This window comes from Panthera onca, chromosome F1, assembly GCF_046562875.1.
Source record: "Panthera onca isolate mPanOnc1 chromosome F1, mPanOnc1 haplotype 2, whole genome shotgun sequence".
In the NCBI taxonomy this organism is placed as follows: domain Eukaryota; kingdom Metazoa; phylum Chordata; class Mammalia; order Carnivora; family Felidae; genus Panthera; species Panthera onca.
This window is the reverse complement of record NC_138355.1, coordinates 28,119,347-28,139,340: the sequence shown is the minus strand read 5'-3', so window position 1 is coordinate 28,139,340 and position 19,994 is coordinate 28,119,347. Positions and strand designations below refer to the sequence as shown.

The window sequence follows — 19,994 nt, the reverse complement described above, 5'->3', positions numbered from 1 at the left end:
AAAGTAAAAGATATGATCTTTGTAATCTGTAAAGTTTATGCTCCTATTTGGGGAAATGAGGTTAACAGTTATAAAGAGCAAGCAAAATGAAACAGTTGATAATTGTTACGTTGTTGTGGGTCAACTTTAAGTATAGTGGACACTGGGCTTTTTAATGTGCCAGTGACCTCAGACCTGTAATATACCCCAACTTGTCCATTACCTATAGACATCACCGTGTTTGCTCTAAGCCAACCATGTTTTGTCTAATTGTCACCAAATACTATTTGGTTATATTTTATTTTCTTCTTCAATTTTTAAGACTTTGCATTCATGGCTTTGCATTTTTGTGTCTTACAGTTCAAAAAATAATAACAGTTCTGTAACTAGGTAAGTGGAAAAGCTGAGAGTTGAGCCAGGCAGTCAGCCTATGGAATCCAAGCTATTAACCACGATACTCTCTTGCCTCTCATTGGCTGTTTTCGACAGCCTCTTGGCTTTTTTTTTTTTTTTTTTTTAAATTTTTTTTTCAACGTTTTTTATTTATTTTTGGGACAGAGAGAGACAGAGCATGAACGGGGGAGGGGCAGAGAGAGAGGGAGACACAGAATCCGAAACAGGCTCCAGGCTCCGAGCCATCAGCCCAGAGCCCGACGCGGGGCTCGAACTCACGGACCGCGAGATCGTGACCTGGCTGAAGTCGGACGCTTAACCGACTGCGCCACCCAGGTGCCCCCCTCTTGGCTTTTTTACACTGGTGCAGACAGGTGTATTCTCTGCCAGATGGGGAGGGATCCTTTTGCCCCACATAAGTGGGGTCAGGTTGATTTTCTCAGCCATGATCACCCTGTCTGTGGAAGTCATTATCCAGCTACAATTTGAACACCTCATTCAATTACCTACATATTCATCCCTTTTTAATTGAACACAAGATGTCTTACCAGGTAACTCAGTGCAGGAAAAGCAAAGGCAAATGAAATGTATTCCCTGTCCTAGGGAGCTTGGTCTAGTGGGGGAGAGATGAATAAACAATTATGATACAGTGTACATGGTCTACTAGAGCTAGGAAAACAGGGCAAAACTAGTCAAAATTAGAATTTTCAAACATAGGTAAATCTGAAGATTGTTAAGTAGATCACACAGAAGCCTTAAGACTGTAAGTGCTGGTTTTAGGTGAGCTTCTCCTTAAAAGAATGAAGATATGGAAAAACAAAAGAATGTCTCTTTTCTCCTGGCCATATTTCAATTTAAGTAATAGTATTTATGTATATATAATATTTATATTATATATATTATATATCATTGTATATATTATGTATTATAATTATATATGATATATTATCATATATATTACATATATTATAACTATGTATTATATATTATATGGTATATAGTTATAATTATTATTTATATAATTGTGTATTATATAATTACATATATAAGTTATAGATTATATTAAATATATAATATATAATATATATTATAATTATATATTACATATGTTATATATTTTATATATATAATGTATTATATATAAAATGTATATGTTATATATAATACGTAATATATATAAATATATATAATATATATAAAAATATATATTGTATATTATATATAATACGTTATGTATATAATATATAGGATAATATATATAATTTTATACATATGTTTTATGTTATATATGTATAAAATTACTATTAATTAAATTGAAATATGGTCAGGAGAAAGATATATATATATATATATACACATATATATATATATATATATATATATATGTATATATATGATCTCCTTGAGTTAAATTGATGTTCTTTCTTGGGCCTGCTGTCATGTACCCCCTCTCTGTGAGGTTTCAGGCTGCCTGAATCACCTGTATAGACAAAGTGGGAGGCCTTTCTGATAGTATTTTCCTGGAACACTTGTCACCCCCCCCCCCCCCCCGCTCCTGTCTTTAAAAATAATCTCCTTGTCTGCAAAATTAAGCTCTACATTTTACATTCTCTTCATTTGCTCTGTGTGTTTGTGTACTTGTAAGCATTTTTCACAATTTTAAACTGGGAATGGACTTTGCCTGGGAGTTTGATCATTAATTGGCATTCCTTGAAGAAGGAGAGGAATTATATTGTATGTTTTGCAGACATTTTTCAGCAGCTCAATGGCCTCCCAAAAGAAGAAACTTCAAGGTCTTGTTGCTGCAACCATCACGCCAATGACGGAGCATGGGTAACTATCACTTGGGACCTAAGGGGATCTGTTCTCATTCCAGCAACATGGACAGAAATCCTCTACACTAGCAGTCACTTAGACTGTGCACCTCTGTGGTACTGTTGCCAAATGGCAGCTTCTGTCAGTTATCCCCCCCCTGCATGGTCTCTGACCCCAAGTCAGAGAAGAGGTCTCTGTGTCACAGACTGAACAGGAAGAGAGAAGGTACAATGTGGCATCTTGCCTTTCTCCCAGCATCTGTAGCTCCAGAAAGTAAATTCTCTTTGAATTTCATCAGAGCCCTGGCTTTCCCAAATAAGGCCAGTGGAACTGGATGAGGAGAATCTCATTTTAGCAGGATTTGCTATTAGCACTGACCTGGCCCCTCTAGATCCTGTCCCTGGAAAGCTGCATGATTCCACCCCAGGCTATTCGTAGATGTGATTAAAATGCCCTCCCTTGAGGAAAGTGGGGAAGTTAGCTGCAAGGTGGACCCCTTAGTATGTTTGTAATCACATTTCAGCATTGGTTAAATGTTGGCAGCCTGCAGGAATTCGAGGTAACAACAGATGATTGCTGAGAACTCCTTACCCAAACAAGTATTTTAGCTCCTAGATGAATGTTATGGCAGGCCCTTTGCTCGGTCCTAGCAGATAACGGTCACGTGCCGTAGGTGTCCACATGCAACGTGTAACTCCTCCCCGGACATTGGCATTAACCAAAAAGGGATTTATCCACCTGGATCTAAATGCTTTTGACCTGTTAGAGGGGTCAGTCTGCCAAAAACAGTCAAAATTCTGGATTCTTAAAGCTTCTCCTTTCTTTCTCTATAAAATGCAATGGTAATTCACCTGCATGGTGGACTTACAGGTGTTCAAGTGAGGTCATCCATATGATGGTGCTCAGCACAGGGTCACTATGCACTTAGGTCAATAAGTTTGTTTGAACCACTGTTGTGGCATCAGATGGGGATGAAAAGATGATGGGACATTTAAGATATCTTTATGCATGGCATTTTATTTTTTTGGTCTTATGTTGCTGAATTTGTAAACCTTGACCCTTCCCCTTTAAAAAAGGTGAAATTTCTTAGGATTTTGTATTCTCATTCAGAGCTGGCCATATCACAGTTTTCCCTCAGATCATTGGAGTTCAAAACCTCCATCTTCTCAGTTTCCTGAAAAATCTTGTCTTTAACTAGGTCTAAATCGAATTCTTGCTGAGATGGCATTTAGATTACTCAGTGATTCCTAGCAGTTTTTTTCTGTTGCTTCTCCATTTCCACAAGTTCGAAGAAAGACTGAAGTCAGCTCTTTGTGTGTTAGCCACTGTTGGCCCCATAAAACAGATAAATCATGTGACTGCATGAGCAGGCAGGATTCACTTCCTGTTATTGACTAGGATCCTGTTTGCAAGCTCAGAACACGACTACTGGTTGATGCTGCTTTAACCTTTTTAATCAGACCCCTCAGCCTAGAAGGGACCTCTTGAACAGTCTCATTTGTTCCTTTGGGACTCACTGAGAGTGTCAATGTGTTCTTCCTCCCCATTCCACTGTTTTCCCAGGACACCAAGCCCCATGTATTAGAGATAAAGGACTCTGCTTTTTTGGATCCTTCTCCACTCCCCAGTATCTCTGGCCCTGCTGTCTCCACTTCTCTATTTCTTCCTCTTCTTCAATTCTTTTCCTTTTCTAGAACCTTCACTTTCCTGATGTGTGAAATTGGGGGTGCCTGGGTGGCTCACTCAGTTAGGTGTCCAGCTCTTGGTTTCAGCCCAGGTTGTAAACTCACAGTTTGTGAAATTGAGCCCTACATCAGGCTTTGTTCTGACAGTGTAGAGCCTACTTGGGATTCTTTCTCTCCCTCTGCCCTTCCCTGCTTGCTTACATGTGCATGCTCTCCCTCTCAAAAAAATAAACTAAAAACAAAAAAAATTTTTAAGAATTAAGTTAAATTAAGGAGAGCATGGGTGGCTTAGTTGGTTAAGTTCCGACTCTTGATTTTGGCTCAGGTAATGACCTCAGGGTTCGTGAGTTCGAGCCTCGTGTGGGACTCTGGGCTGATAGCTCTGAACCTGCTTGGGATTCTGTCTCTCCCTGTCTTTCTGCCCCTCCCCCTGCTTGTGCTCACTCTCACTCTCTCCCTCAAAATAAATACATAAACTTAAAAAAAAATTAAAATGTATGTCAGGGCATAGCACATAGTAAGCATATAAGTTATATTAGTTCCACTGTCTTCTTCTGCCTGCCCCATCCAAGCTTTCCTGTAGGTACAAGGCAAGATTGGAGCACCCACCGAGGACAGGTGGGCATTTGCCTACTTGCCTACAGGGGAATGTGAACTTCTGACATGTTTCCAGGAGATAAAAAAAGGGTCATGTGGAATCAAATACCTGGAAATTCTGCCTGGTGACCTGACATCATGGGTGTTTCCCTAACCTGGCTCATAAAGTAAGCCACAGTCTCCATGAGTGAGAGTGGTTGAAAAAGAACTCTTCCCTGCATCCTTTTTTCTTCATAAGTCTAAGAAATACTCTGATTCAATGCTGAATGTAAGTTAAAGTTATGGAATGGGGAAGTTCTCAGAAAGAACATGGTTAGGTGAGTTTCAGTTAGAATGTCTGGGTTCTTGACCCCCACCCCCCCAGCTTTACCACCAACTAGCTGTCTGACCCCAAGGAGGTCTTGTCACGTGTTAAAAGTTCTCTTTCATATTCTGTAAAGAGAGGGAGTTCAGCCATATCCTCTCCAAAGCCCATTAAAATTCAAAGAGTCTTCTCTGGTGCTATGTCATGAGGGATACTGCAGTGGTCCCGTAAGAATGTGTAAAAGCACCTGTAACCCCAGTCCAGCCTGCACACTGTAGCACAGTGAGCTTCCTCATAAATAAATCTGATTACGTCCTCTTTAAGAATCTCTGCTGACTCCCTTTTGTCTAAGCCTTACTGCTTATCCACAGACTATTTGCTGTACATCACATGGGAACTTGCTAGGAATGCAGAATCTCAGGCCCTACTACATACCAACTGAATCAGGACAGGCATTTTAACTATCCCTGGATGATTCTTTAGCACATTAAAGTCCGAGATGAACTGATCTAAGTTCAAGCTCAGACTCTCTTGAATACCTCTCCTGCTACATTTCTGGTCCCCCAAACACCTCATAGTTTTTTCCCTCAGTGCCTTTACTCATTCTGTTTCCTCTGCCTTTTTCTACCACCATCCTCCCCTCCCTCTACTCCACGTGAGCACTTCTACTCATCCATCAAAACCATCCTCTGGTGCTTCTTCCCCATTTTCCGTAAAAAAGAATGATAGAGTCCTTCCCTTGGGATTCCACGTCAGCCTGTGTACATCTTTACACATTACATCAGCCTGTGCATGCCTTTTACGGTACTCATTACCTGTCTCTCCCTCCAGGCTTGCAGCTGCTTCACCTTATTCCACGGATATTTATTGAGTACCAGGCAATCCGCAAAGACTGAGCGTGTTTTTTATTCATCATTCTGTCTTCAGCCTGTAGCACAGTGAATAGTACATTTTGTTATTTCACTAGGAAAAGAAGCTAACACTGATGAGCTAAATACTAGGTGTCAGTCATCATGTCGGGCATTTTAATGTACATGTTCCAATTTTGTTTAATGTTTATTCTGGGGAAGAGAGAGCATGATCAGGGGAGGGGCAGAGAGAGAGAGAGAGAGAGAGAGAGAGAGAGAGAGAGAGAATCCCAAGCAGGCTTCACGCTTAGGAAAGAGCCCAGTGCAGGGCTCAATCATGACCTGAGCTGAAATCGAGTCAGACGCTCAGCCAACCAACTGAGCTACCCAGTGCCCTGTACATGTTCCAATTTAATCTGAGAGAGAACTACAATGTTGTTTGTAGAGTTGATGAGACCAAGATCCTAAAGGTTAACACACTGCCCCTAGCCATGTCACTGGAGAGAAAGATCTTTCTCTACCCACCTCAGTTCTCATCTTTTTCTACACAAGAGTAGAAGATGTTTGTTTTCCTTAGTTGTTTTGAGAAGTCACTCCTTCCCTTGGGCCAGTACAGTGTTTAGAACAGCAAGTCCATTTCAGATTGGCCAAAATGTCAAGAAAAAGACTATTTCCTCCCCAGAATGCCTTTGGCTTCATCACAGGAATCCTCATATCACCCTCTGGTAAAAACAGACCTGTTACCCCAGTCCGAAAGGGCCTGGACCGCTGGAGTTGGAATTGTGTAGAGTATTGTTTTCTTAACTGTGTTGAGAGACTACATGACCCAAATTCTCAGAACAGAATGTTTTCTGGCAAGGCAGGGCAATTATGGTCCCTGAATACTTCCCTGCTGAAGGAGTTTTGAAGTAGCCAAGTAATTATTTTGCCAAAAGTACACATAACTTTCATCTGGTTTTGAATACTGAGAGTTATATGTAAAAGGCCAAAAAAAAAAAAAAAAAGGGAATATCAGATATTCTGACAGGCATGCTCGTGACCTGCCCCTTTGATTCTGTATTCTCAAATAAAGGGAACCTTTCACTTAGTGTCATACACCAGGAGAGGAAGTGAACAGCAATAGAGATTTTTCTCTGAAAAGCCACTTCAAATGAATTCTGTTATCCTTCTCCCCTAAGAGAAGAGATACAGTCTACATATGGTCTCAAACTGCACCCACTCAGGGCCGTGACTGGTGGCAAAAATAATTGGATAAACATTCTGTCCTCTTACATAGTCTACAGGTGCACTAAATGTCCAAGGGTAGAGGATTAGCTAAATTAATTCTGTTCATTCATACAATGAAATGCTGCATAGCCAGTCTAGTAACAGAATATCTAAAGATGAGGGGAAATATTCGATTTGGCATGCTGAGTGAAAATATAGTACCATATTTGGTACATATTTATAGTACCAAATATGACCATATTTATTTAAGAAAATGCTTTATTATGTATTTGCAAATAGAAAAGTATCAAACTAATAAGAGTGATAACATCCAAAGAGATCCTGCATAGGTTCTTCTCTCCTTTTTTATGGTGTGTACTTTCAAATATAAATGACAGAGCTTCTACAGTATGAAGAAAGTTAAGCACTTTTATGAAAAGAAACTCATGAGCCCAAGGCAAAGAATCTGAACCCCTGGGAATTGAAATTAAGGTATTAAATTGGAGTTAAATCGGGGAGTGACTTCAACAAGCCTGGCATTTGGTTCTGGATCATACAACCCTGAGGTGGCCAGCAGTGAGATGTGTTCTTGGGGCTCATGAAGGAAGACACACACAATGGAAAGCCAGCCTTTGGAAGTGAACTGGCTTGTGCCACTTCTCACTTCCTTGAGCAACAGGCCCCAAATGGCCATCCAGTGGGGATAAGAATCATCCAGTCTTAGTGTTTCCATTACTGCTGGTGACTTCCTCCTAGCTGAGATGGTGCCTGCAGCAATTTACATAAACCCACACTTCACACAGAGAGAGAGTAGGGTGGGAAACCAGAGAAGGGAGTAAAGTTCCCAGAGAGGATTATCATCCTGTTCCCACCTTAGCCCTGCTGTTGGGATGCTTTTGTGACAAATATGGTAACAGCTCTGGGTAATTTCACTGGGTTCACTTGCGACTGGAGCCACTGAGCCAAGGGCTGCAGAGATCTGAAATCCCTGAGTTGGTCTGGGGTGGGGGGGGTTCTGTGCCTCCAAAGGGGACAGCCTCTGCTCTTCCCAGCCATTAATGCTGTTCAGAAATGCAGGCCTGGAGGCGCCTGGGTGGCTCAGTCGGTTAAGCGTCCAACTTCAGCTTAGGTCATGATCTCACAGTTCATGAGTTCAAGCCCCACGTTGGGCTCTGTGCTGACAGCTCAGAGCCTGGATCCCACTTCAGGTTCTGGGTCTCCCTGTCTCTGTCTCTCCCCCACTTGCACTCTGTCTCACTGTCTCTCTTTCAAAAATAAAGAATTTAAAAAAATGCAGGCCTGGCCTTATTAGATCTTCTGCCTTCTCAAAGTCATTTTTTTTTTAGTGTTTATTTTTTGAGAGAGAATCGGAAGCAGGCTCTAGGCTCTGAGTTGTCAGCACAGAGCCCCATGTGGGGCTCAAACTCATGAGCCCCATGAGATTATGACCTGAGCCAAAGTTGGTCACTTAACTGACTGAGCCACCCAGGCCCCCCTCAAAGTTATTTTTTTAAACAAGAAAATAAATGTTTAATGTTGTGAAGGTCAAAACACTTAAGAGCCATCTCTTTTCCACCTCTCTCTCTAAGAGGATTTTAGGAGCATTTTATGAAAAGCAACAAACTGCTTTCTTTCTTTCATTTTTTTAAGTTTATTTTGAGAGAGAGACAGAGAGAAAGAGCACATATGTGCAAATGGGAGGGGCATAGAGAGGCAGAGAATCCCAAGCAGCTCTGTGCAGTCATCTTGGAGCCCAATGTGGGGTTTGAACTCAGGAACCATGAGATCATGGCCTGAGCTGAAACCAAGAGCCGGATCCTTAACCAACTGAGCCACCCAGGCGCCCCAACAAACCGCTTTCTTGAGGGGCTAGAAAATGTATCACCCATAGCATCCCTAACCCTAGTATAATTGTGGCTCCCATCCAGCAAGGCCTAAAGGAGTAGTGAGAAGGGGGTCAGTGCAGATGGAAGCACTACCCACTGAAGCCCTAAAATAGTATGGAGTTCACTGAAAGAGGAGAGCAATCATGGGCTTCATGTACTGGCCTACATTTGTCAAAGGGTGCAGCCAACTCCCTGGAAAGAGAAGGGCCAAGGGAGGAAGGAGCGCAAGATTTCATCCTGTTTATTCCAGATCCGCCTCCTCCTCAAAGTCTCTGTTCCCAGCCTCCCTGATTAGAATAATTAGCCCCTCTTCTAAACCCCTGTATACTTAAAAAAACTTTTTTAATATTTTATTTATTTTTGAGAGAGACAGCGTGAGAGCAGGGAAGGAGCAGAGAGAGAAGGAGACACAGAATCTGAAGCAGGCTCCAGGCTCTGAGCTGGAGAGCTCCAGGCTCTGTCAGCACAGAGCCCAATGCGGGGCTCGAACCCACAAGCCGTGAGATCATGACCTGAGCCACCCGGGCACCCCATCCCATATACTTTTTGATTCAGTCATAGCCTTTATCATGTTTTCTCAATGGTCTAGTTATTTATATACTAGTTTCTCCTTTATTCAGTTAACGTTATAGGTTTAAATGTATCCTGCGGGTGTGGGGATAAGCTGCTTTTAAGACAGCGATCACGGGTGTTTCACCATCATTGAGTCTCTGCACTATGCCAGGCACAGACTAGGGATTGTGAGGTATAAAAGGCACAGGCCTGCCTTCTGGAAGTCCTTGCTCTAGCCTGCAGGGTGAGCATAAACAATTTACAAAATGATTCTTGGGGTGTTTGGGTGGCTCAGTCAGTTTGGCATCAGACTTCACCTCAGGTCATGATCTCTCTGTTGGTGAGTTTGAGGCCTGCATTGGGCTCTGTGCTGATAGCTCAGAGCCTGCAGCCTGCTTCAGACTCTGTGTCTCCCGGTTTCTCTGCCCCTCCCCAGTTTGCATTCTTGTCTGTCTGTCTCTCTGTCTCTCTTAAAAGTAAACATTTAAGTAGGGATGTGAACTTCGCTGAGGGTGTGAGGTGTTTCTGGGTTTTGTCATGAGGAGTAGTAACAGAAATAATGATTGAGCATTTCATTGGAGCCAGGTAGGGTGCTGAGCACATGTACTAGACTGGCCATTAGAGGCCCACTTGGCAGTGTGGGTCCCTGCTGAGTTTAGAGTCCATTCTGGGGACACACACACACACACACCCTAACAGACTAAATCAGTTTCTCTCCTTAAGTATTTCTGAAAATGGAAACAAGCTCTTCAGCCTCCCTTTCCAAATGAAGAAGCATTAGACTAAACCAAAAGAATGCACATCAAAGGACAGTACCTACCAGCCCCTGACAATCTGGAGCTCTATGGGCTCCTCCTTGGTGACAAAGCCAGGCCTGCTCTAGGTGGTCTTCAGTACGTGGCCGGGATGGGATTGGGGAGCTGTCAAGACCTCAGTGAAAGTGTACAGGAGCCACTGTGTTTGAGTCTGTGATTCCAACATGGACGGTTGCCCACCAGATTTCTTTCCAGCTTCCAGTCTGATTTGGAAGTTCCCTAGGTCTGCCAGAGCTATTTGCTGGTTGCTTGCATTGGTAGATGAGCACTACTGGTCAAAATCAGGGTTAGCCATGCACAGACAAAGCCGCTACTGATTTTCTTGCATCTCAGAGCTTATCCCAAGTGGCGGAGGGCTAATGGAAGCAGCCAGAAGCAGGTTCCAAGTGGCAGGAACATAGATATTCCCAGTTGAACAGGTCAAGCTGACCTAAATGAGGGTATTGAGATGGATTGTCTAGGCAGATAACTCACCCATTCTCCCTTTAGGTGAGAACAACCTAAATTTGTTCTTGTCCTGTATTGAGGGAGCTCCTCTGCTCAGCAAGACTGAGAGGCCAGGATTTGGTATTTGAGCAAGGGGGGCAGGGGCGGCAATGTTCTGAGGCTGTGCTCGTGAGCCATTATGCCATTATGCCATTATGCCATTATGGAGGGAGTCTGCTCCCCTCAGGGGGCCTTAGAACTGCTTTAAAGCACACTTTCCCAGTTGACTGGCTCTGATTAGTTGTCATTTGCATGTTGTGGATAGTGACTGCCTGTGCATTCTTTGCTGTTATCTCTAGTGTTTCTATTATCTTTAATAAATATCCTTTGATGTCTTTGTTTTCTTTATGCATCAGATTTTTTTTTGTTTTGTTTTTGTGTGGTAAGGAATACAATAAGCAAAGATGAAAAGGATGTTAACAAGGTTAAAATTAAACTGAGATTTTCTGGTCCCCATTGACAAAAATGTAAATGGAAGCCAACTAGCACTTTTTGTTCTTGGCTGTATAACCATGGGTTCTGTGGCATTTAACACCTGCTAGCCACAGCACAGTTTTCCTTTGAGTTTTCACTCTCTAGCCCCCATCATCCTCACCTGCACTTTGATTGAGAACAAGTCACTTTATATGATGTGTGTAAATCTGTTTCTAGATTTTAAAATCAGTATGATTTTTAAGGAAAAGAGCCCTTATTGCCTTAAGCATCAGATCCTTACAGGGTCATTGCTCTTCAGACTGCCCAGTGCATGCATGCAGATCACAAGGGAATCTTATTCCCATGAGGATTTTGACTGGGGAGGACTGTGTGAGGACTGGGACTCTGCATTTCTTACAGACCCCAGATGCCTGTGCTACTCTTCCACAGACCGTGCTTTGAGAGGCAGTGACAGCCAAGTTCCTCTCCGATGTTAATCCTGTTCGATGTAAAACTAGCAAATACAATTGAAGCTTAATTTGCTGTCACAAATATTAAGTGCTAAAATTCTTAAATATTAAGATCGAATTTTCCTACCTTGTAAGCCTAAAAGATGATTGCCTCTCACCAAATGGAATATGTTAAATTCTCATTTCACCACGGCTTCAACCATTGTTCTTCCCCAAAAGGGCAAAAGCTTACTAAGTAATTACTTTTTAAATCTTACTTGTGGGGATATTTAAATGTAAAGCCTTTGCTGATAAATAAGTGATGTGTTGCTCACGTAAGTGAAGCATATGTGAACAACTAGAGAAATCACTCAAAAAACAAGGAAAAACTCAGGCATTATTTAGAGCAGGCTAACAGTTTTACACACCAGCCTGGTGGACTTTTAATAACTAGTAACAAAAGGGAGCAGTTTATAGATTTAAGGGTTGGTTGAATAATATTCTAAAAAAGTCTTAATATGCATTTCTTCTTTTTTTTTTTTCCTGTGTCCTTTAGAGAAATCAACTTTTCAGTCATTGGTCAGTACGTGGACTATCTTGTGGAAGAACAGGGAGTGAAGAATATTTTTGGTGAGTCATCTTTAGAGATTTCTCTATACATCTCTAGCCAAATCCTTAGAGAGTAGCTCTTACCTGGTTACTAGTAGGTCACAGTGTCTTGTGCCATAGTTTACTGGCTAAGCTAAGTAAAATTTGTGAATCTGTGGACTCATCAGTTTTAGATGTGGAAGGCATCTCAAGAGATTATCTAATTTGGTGGTGTACCTTCAAAACAGATAAGGTATTATTTTTATCCCCACTTAAGGAGGAAAATCTATGACTCAGATATATTATTCAGGGTGCCTAACGCACTGAACCAAGAAATGGTAGAGTAACAGCAAAATCCAGACTTCTCTGTCTTAAGAATGGGCTTTATTCTGACCTCAACCAGACCTTTCATATGGTAAATGTAGAAAGACTCAACATGCAGCACACAAGGGAATCACAGGTCCAGCAGTTACCCTCATTTATTTCAGAGACGGTGGAAATTAAAAAGTCAGACCCTGAATATTTCAGGCCTGAGAACTATGCTTACCTCTGGTTGAGTTACCCCTTGTGTTGTGTTCTGGGTGCTTGACTCCATAGACTGGACACTACGTCTTTTTCCTGAGCTACTGCTCTACCAACAGGGGCCCCTTAAAAACTGGAAGCATAAGGTCAGAATCAAAGGAGGTTAAAACTTCTGTGAAAAGGTGTGCAGGCCACACATTAAAACCAGAGCCTGATTACAGAACCACTTGGTGTCCGCCCTACAGCTCCAAGCTGTAGTGAGGAAGACAGATTCTTACTCATCGAAAGGCCACAGATGTCCCCTGGGTGTAGGGAAAAACTAGGAACATCCCTACTAGTAGAGCATGTTTGAAATTTCTTAAGACCCCAAAGGAGTAGGAAAAACACTCTTTCCTACTCTCACTCCCCTTCTCTACCCCACCTGAGTGCTCAGTGTTTGGTGATCCGAAGTGCTGCCATATGCCTTAGGCTCCTGTAATGTATCCTAGTGCTGTTTGCATACTTTCTGTGGTCCATTAAGAGATTATTGTATTAGCAGGGCAGGTTTTGGAAACACACAGATCTGGATTCAAACTTAGATTACTTAGTGATTCAGAGCCTCATTTTTTCATCTGTAAATGAGAAAAATCATTTGTACTTTGCAGGGTTACTGTGAGAATAAGTGAATATGTAAGAGTGTTTATTCAAGAAATATTAATATCCTTGGTGTTTAATTATGAATTACCATTTAAAAATTGTCCTAGAGTGCTGCCATCATGTTAAACTGTAGACTGAGGTCGTTTTAGATACGCAGTATGCACCACTACCCTCATAAGTAACTCCCATGTGTGATGCCCTTGACATCCCAGCTCTGGATGGTGTTGATCTTCCTGCCATTCAAGCCCAAATAATAGAACTGGGTGGTTTTGCCCAAAATTTGCCTAAAATGAGGACAGTCTCCATTCAAATACTTGCTATCTGTTCCTGATAGCAAGAACAGATTTGTAATTACAAGTCATAAATTAGCCTTCCCGCTGCTTTGGCCAAGGTGAAGATAGAAAAAAGACAGAGTCTTAGATAAAAATGGAAACATAGCATTCCCCCTGCCAGATTCCATCCTCTGATCTTTCCCCATGTCCCTCCCTCGTAAGCAGGGAGTTCTGACCCTGCGTTTCCAGTGTTGCTGTTGGAGGAGCAAAAGGAATTGGTTGGCCCCACTGACTGACTCTCTGTTTGGAACAGTGAATGGCACAACGGGAGAAGGCCTGTCCCTGAGCGTCTCAGAGCGACGCCAGGTCGCAGAGGAATGGATGACAAAAGGGCGGAACAAGTGAGTGGTGTCACCAGGATAAAGGGTCTCTTGCAGAGAGCTGTGTGGAGTACTGCTCTTTTCTGATGACACAGTCTCCCACCTTCTGGTCAGAGGTCAGGCTTGAGGCATGGGGATCCGGGCACTTCAGCGAGGCACTGAGGTAGAGGAGTGCCCCTCCTTTCTAGGTGGAAGCAGGCAGACTGCAAGGCCCACCTGTCTCCCAGAGGATACATCTGGAAGCTGCCCCTTACTGTCTATAAGGGTTACCTGTCCTTGGACTGAGGGGATAAGAGGGAGTGGGGCTGGTGACAGACTCTGCTGTCCCCTGGCTCTTCTGAACAACTCCTCTCAGGATGGGTGCCTGATGCTTATATCAGCCCTGGCTTCCCTCCATCTTCTCTGTGCACGCGACTCAGCATGCTCTCTGTGGTGCTTCCTTTTGTAGTCTTAGGGAACTTTCTACATTTTCTAAACTTCAGTGTAATGATATATTTTTGTTCTAATGCTCCATTCATGCCATGGTAAGCAAATAGGACAGGATCCATTCAGTAAGCACACTCAGTTAACCAAGCTTTATTTGTCATGTGTGATGCACTGTGCTGGCACTTGGGAGATGAAACAGAGTCCCTGCCTTCAGGTTGCTTGTCATCCAATGGAGATGTCCAATCACGAAATTTAACACTGATCCTTGTGATGACCAGCATAAGCAGGGGTCAAAGAAGGCAATGGTTGATGTTGCCTTAGGTGGTGGCAAAGACTGGAGGTAAGTCCCAAGTGACCCTGGAGCAGAGGTTTTCAGAGTGAAGCCCATGACCTCCTTGGGGATCCTTAAGTGACTTCAGAACACCTTGAGTACTCTGATGCTACACGCCAAGTCTGAATGCGTGTCTGCATACACGTTTCCTGTTGACCCATCACCTTTCAGCTCATTTCCAGTCAGATTTGGGCCCAAATTCCAGCAGGCCCAAACAGATTAAAGACCATGGACACAAAAAAGAGGAAAGTTAAAGATCAATATTAAGAAAAGCACCAGAAATGGGGAGAAAGTGAAGGGGACAAAGACAGAAAGCCCTCAGAAGGGCAGGAGAGAGGTCAGGGGTGAATCCCGCCACTTAAGGAAGAATAGTTTCAGAGCATGCCAATGTAGCGCAATTATTAGGAGTGGGGACTGTGCAGCCAGACTGCCTGAGTTTGGGTCCTGGTTCTGTCTCTTACTAGCCTTCTGAACTCAAGTCCTTTAACCGCCCTGTGTTTCACCTATAAAATAGGAATAAAAGTACATGTCTTCTAAGGTGGTGGCGAGGATTGAGATGGTGGCTGGCACACAGTACCGAGTGTTACATAGGAATTCATTGTAATTCTTGGCAGTAGATGCTGTGTTATCACATTTGTTATAAATATTGGATGTTGTGAAAGTCAGTAGATGGAGGGCTGAGAAGACCGCTTGGTTTGCAGTGACTGTGACCAATGACCTCAGAGCAGAGCCAGTGGGGTTGTTGAAACAGAAGCAGACCGCAGTGAGCTGTAGAAGGCAGCAGGTGTGCAGAGGTGGGGGCCATGAGTGCAGCCCATTCTCCAAACGTTTTCTGGTGAAGGGAAGAAGAGATGGAGTAGTATCTTAGGGAGGAAGAAGCAAGATTAAAAGAAGGGTAATTAGTTATAAAGCAGGGTAGTTCTGAGCATGTTTCTCTGCCGAAAAGACACCGTTATGGGAGAAAAGATTAACAAAGACAGCTGCTACCTTTGATAGGAAGGTCTGGGGGCACGCGGGGCTTGAAATAAAACCAAAAGTAGATAATGTTAGAGGACAGCCACGAAGCTAGGAGGAAAGCATAGATGGGGAGGTAACTAAGTGTAGAGGCACAGAGAAGGAGAAGGGGGGCAGTCTGTGTATGAAACGTCTTTATTTCTGGTGTATTGGAAGTGAAGACATCTGCCAGGAACAAGGAGTTGGGCTGGAATATAGAGCTTGAGAGTAGTCCAGATTTGAAGTAGCCATTGCAGGGAATTGGAAGGGAAGTCCGTTGTGATGACCAGAAGGCTTTCTGGAGCCTCGTTCTCCTGAATTGGGAAATAACGAGTTGGTATCAAAGCCACAGGGTGGTTTTTTCTAGCAGCAACTAACAGCAGGATAGAAGGGAGGAAGGAATGTGTGACTTGTTTTAACCTAGGCCAGGAGAAGGGGTGTGAAAGGTTTGAGGAGGTCATGCGGACAAGCTACTGGTAAGAGTAGAGCACATCAGTCAGCCTTCCCTTCTTTTCGAGGGCTTTTCCTATAAAAATGCAAACCTGATCACATCACCTCTTTAGTGAGGCCCATTTCACCTGAGACCTAACAAGTCAAGAATCGCTGAGGACTCACTGATCGGGCCTAAACAAGAATGTGGTGTCTCCATCCCCTGAGGATGGCACATGAGTCATTCAGGGGCCCCTCAGAAGAGTCACTGGGATGACTGGCCTCACAGCTGAATTTTATTAACCCTCCCTGAGAACACCCGTCTCACTGTGGCCTCCGCCCACGGGGTCACATGGAGCACCTCCGAAGATGAATATTGGGGTCTCAGAGGAAACCTCTCTTATAAGAGGCCAAATTCTGAGGACTTACAAGACAGGGAAAAGCTTTATGCAGTGAATTCATTTCTCATATGGCTGGTTCCTGGCTGTACTCTTTGAAGAACCTCTTTATTTTTATCTCCAACCAAAAAATGTCTCGATTTTACACCTATCTCCAGGCACCTATCACCATCAAATACACCATCTAAAACAGCGCTTCATCAAAGATAGTATTCAAGTATCAATCGCTCTGGTCAGAGTGGCTAAAATGAACAAATCAGGAGACTATAGACGCTGGCGATGATGTGGAGAAATGGGAACCCTCTTGCACTGCTGGTGGGAGTGCAACTGGTGTAGCCTCTCTGGAAAACAGTGTGGAGGTTCCTCAAAAAATTAAAAATAGAACTACCCTATGACCCAGCAATAGCCCTGCTGCTCGGAATCTACCCAAAGGATGCAGGAGTGCTGATGCATAGGGGCACACGTACCCCAATGTTTATAGCAACACTTTCAACAATAGCCAAATTATGGAAAGAGCCTAAATGTCCATCTACTGACAAATGGATAAAGAAGACATGGTTTATATATACAATGGAATACTACTTGGCAATGAGAAAGAATGAAATCTGGCCATTTGCAGCAATGTGAATGGAACTGGAAGGCATTATGCTAAGTGAAATAAGCCAGGGAGAGAAAGATAACCATATATTTTCACTCATACGTGGATCTTGAGAAACTTAACAGAAGACCATGGGAGAGGCGAAGGGGGAAAAAAAGTTACAGAGAGTGAGGGAGGCAAACCATAATAGACTCTTAAGGACTGAGAACAAACTAAGGGTAGATAGGGGTGGGGGAGAGGGGAAAGAGGATGATGGGCAGGGAGGAGGGCACTTGTTGGGATGAGCACTGGGTGTTGTATGGTAACCAATTTGACAATAAATTATGTTTTAAAAAAATACCGATTAATCGGTTATTGGTTTCAAAATTCTGCTTGGTTGGACCTTAAATTTTATTTCCTGGACATTCTTTTTTTTTAATCCTTTATTAGATTAGTTTTAAATAGACCACTATAGAATTTAATGGTTTTGAGATTGAGATTAGTGAGGCATTAGCCGACTTCCAGGATTAGTGAGACAGCACAAAGCAGGATAGTGCAGCCCTTCTGTGTTACTCTAAACTCCCAAGTGATGCAGCATGTTTTCTCCTTTGCAGGCTTGATCAGGTAGTAATTCACGTAGGAGCACTGAGCTTGAAGGAGTCACAAGAACTGGTATGTATGGAGGTCTATCTGGGAGAGACCACTCTAGGGTCCTCCTTTTTCTCTTATTACTGGAGTACAGTTGACATGTACAATGTTATATTAATTTCAGTGAAATTCATATAGTGAGCTGATAATTGTATGCATTAGTCCGTATTCACCAGGGTAAGTGTGGTCACCAGCTGTCATCATACATGGTTATTACAATATTATTGTCTATATTCCCTATGCTGTGCTTTTCATCTCTGTGACTTGTTTTACAATTGGAAGTTTGTATCCCTTAATCCTCTTCATCTATTTTGCCCGTCCCCCCACTACCCTCTCCTCTGGCAACTACCAGTTGGTTCTCTTCATTTACGTATTATTGTATATCTCTCTTTCTATTTTTTTGTTTATTCATTTCTTTTGTTTTTTAGATTCCACATAAGGGAAGGAAGGGGCTCCTTTTTTATGCTGAGGTTAAACTCAATACAGTTTTTGCTGTATATTGGACGCTGTCATGGGGAGTATGAGATGAGGGACCTCAGAGAGCTCACCATCCAGAAGCAGGCAGAGAGCCATGATGAGAGTAGCCCGAGGTGATAACTCCTGTAGCAGAAGTCAGGGTGGGTATAGATGGAGCTAAGTTTGCGAGTCAGGAGAACTTGAGCGAACCTCAGCTTTTCCTCGGAAGCAAAGAGCAAAGCCATCTGCTGGGCATGAAGGAGATGGTAGATGGGGTTCAGGTGTAAAGAGCAGTTACCGCCTCAGAGAATGGGAGAGAGAACTGAAACACAGGAAGACTGTCCCACCCATGTTCGAATCAGCATTATCTATAATGTAAAGAGGCAGAAGCAGCCCAAATGCCCATCAGTGGATAAATAGATAAAATGTGGTATAGGCATACTATTAAAGGACAAAAAGGCAGCTGAGTAATTTAAAAGATCCAGTTGGCTTTGAGTGATTCATGAATCCAGCAGCATCCAATCTAGCAAATAGAAGGGAGCTCTGGGGGGCCTGGGTGGCTCAGTTGGTTAAGCATCTGACTCTTGATTTTGGCTCAGATCATGTCGTGGTTCATGAGATCGAGCCCCACGTCAGGCTCTGTGCTGACACTGTGGAGCCTGTTTGGGATTCTTTCTCTCTCCTTCTCTCTCTCTCTGCCCCTCCCCCACTCTCCCACTCTCTCAAAATAAGTACAGTTTAAAAAAAAAAAAGAAGGAAGTTTTTTGAAGCCTGGAAAAGGAAAGGTTTTTAAAGACAGAGAGGGAGTGAAGAAAAGAAAATTATTAGCAAAGAACACATTGTTTTAAGCAAGGTCATCCTCCTAAGGGGAATGGAAGGGGTCTGGCAATAAATTTCCTCATGCTGACCAGGAAGTTCCATGTTGACAGTTTAAAGGTTACATTCCTGGGAAGATTGAAACTGCAGTCAGGTTATGTATTAAGTCTTGGTTTGCTGATGTGGGGCCTTAACATAAGTGACTCCATCTGGGTCCTGTGATTTTCTTTTTAACAATACAGTGGAATATTATTCAACCTTAAAAAGGAAGGAAATCTATCCTGTCACATGCTGTAATGTAGGTGAACCTCCTTGAGGACATTATGTTAAATAAGCCAGTCACTAGAAAACAAATACTATATGATTCTTCTTAAATGAGGTATCTAAAGTAGTCAAATTCATAAAAACAAAGTAGAATGGTGGATATCAGGGGCTAGAGGGAGAGAAAAAGAAGAATTGTTTAATGGGTATAGAGTTTCAGATCTGGAAGATGAAAAGTTGTAGAGGGGCGCCTGGGTGGCTTAGTCCTTTGAGCGTCCCACTTCAGCTTAGGTCATGATCTCAAGGTTCACGGGTTTGAGCCCAGCGTCAGGTTCTGTGCTGACAGCTCAGAGCCTGGAGCCTGCTTGGGACTCTGTGTCTCCCTCTCTCTCTGCCCCTCCCCTGCTCATACTCTGTATCTCTGTCTCAAAAATTAATAAAATATTTTTAAAAATTTTTTAAATTAATAAAATTAAAAGAAAAGTTGTAGAGATATGTTTCATAACTGCTGAACTGTACACTTAAAAATGATTAAAGTGGTAAATTTTATGTGATTTTGTCACAAAAAAAAATTTTTTTTAAGTAACTTATATGCCCCACATTTGGCAGACTTGAACTCAAAACCCTGAGATTAGGAGTCAGTCACATGCTCTTCTGACTGAGCCAGCCAGGTACCCCTAATTAGTCAAATTTTTAAAAAGGATTGCCCAGTGGTGCTGAAAACCAACTGAAGCTGAGTCATAAATTTCTCATACCACCATTCAACTAGGTTATGGAAATTTCTTCCTAGGTACAGTCTTCAACCAGAACATAGGTTCAAGAACACAAACAA

General features: G+C 42.7%; 1 protein-coding gene across 4 annotated transcripts in view; it reads left to right on the top strand.

Annotated features, from left to right (window-relative positions):
• NPL (N-acetylneuraminate pyruvate lyase) overlaps nt 1-19,994 on the top strand; it is a 37,819-nt gene that overhangs the window by 2,808 nt on the left and 15,017 nt on the right. For 3 of the 4 annotated variants that reach the window (XM_060643760.3, XM_060643759.3, XM_060643762.3), the window contains exons 2-5: nt 2,120-2,205; nt 11,986-12,059; nt 13,761-13,848; nt 17,596-17,653. In XM_060643760.3, coding sequence (XP_060499743.1) covers nt 2,138-2,205; nt 11,986-12,059; nt 13,761-13,848; nt 17,596-17,653 — 288 coding nt within the window. In that variant the 5' untranslated portion in view covers nt 2,120-2,137. The remainder of the gene's footprint in view (nt 1-2,119; nt 2,206-11,985; nt 12,060-13,760; nt 13,849-17,595; nt 17,654-19,994) is intronic. The other variant, XM_060643757.3, reaches the window with a different exon arrangement.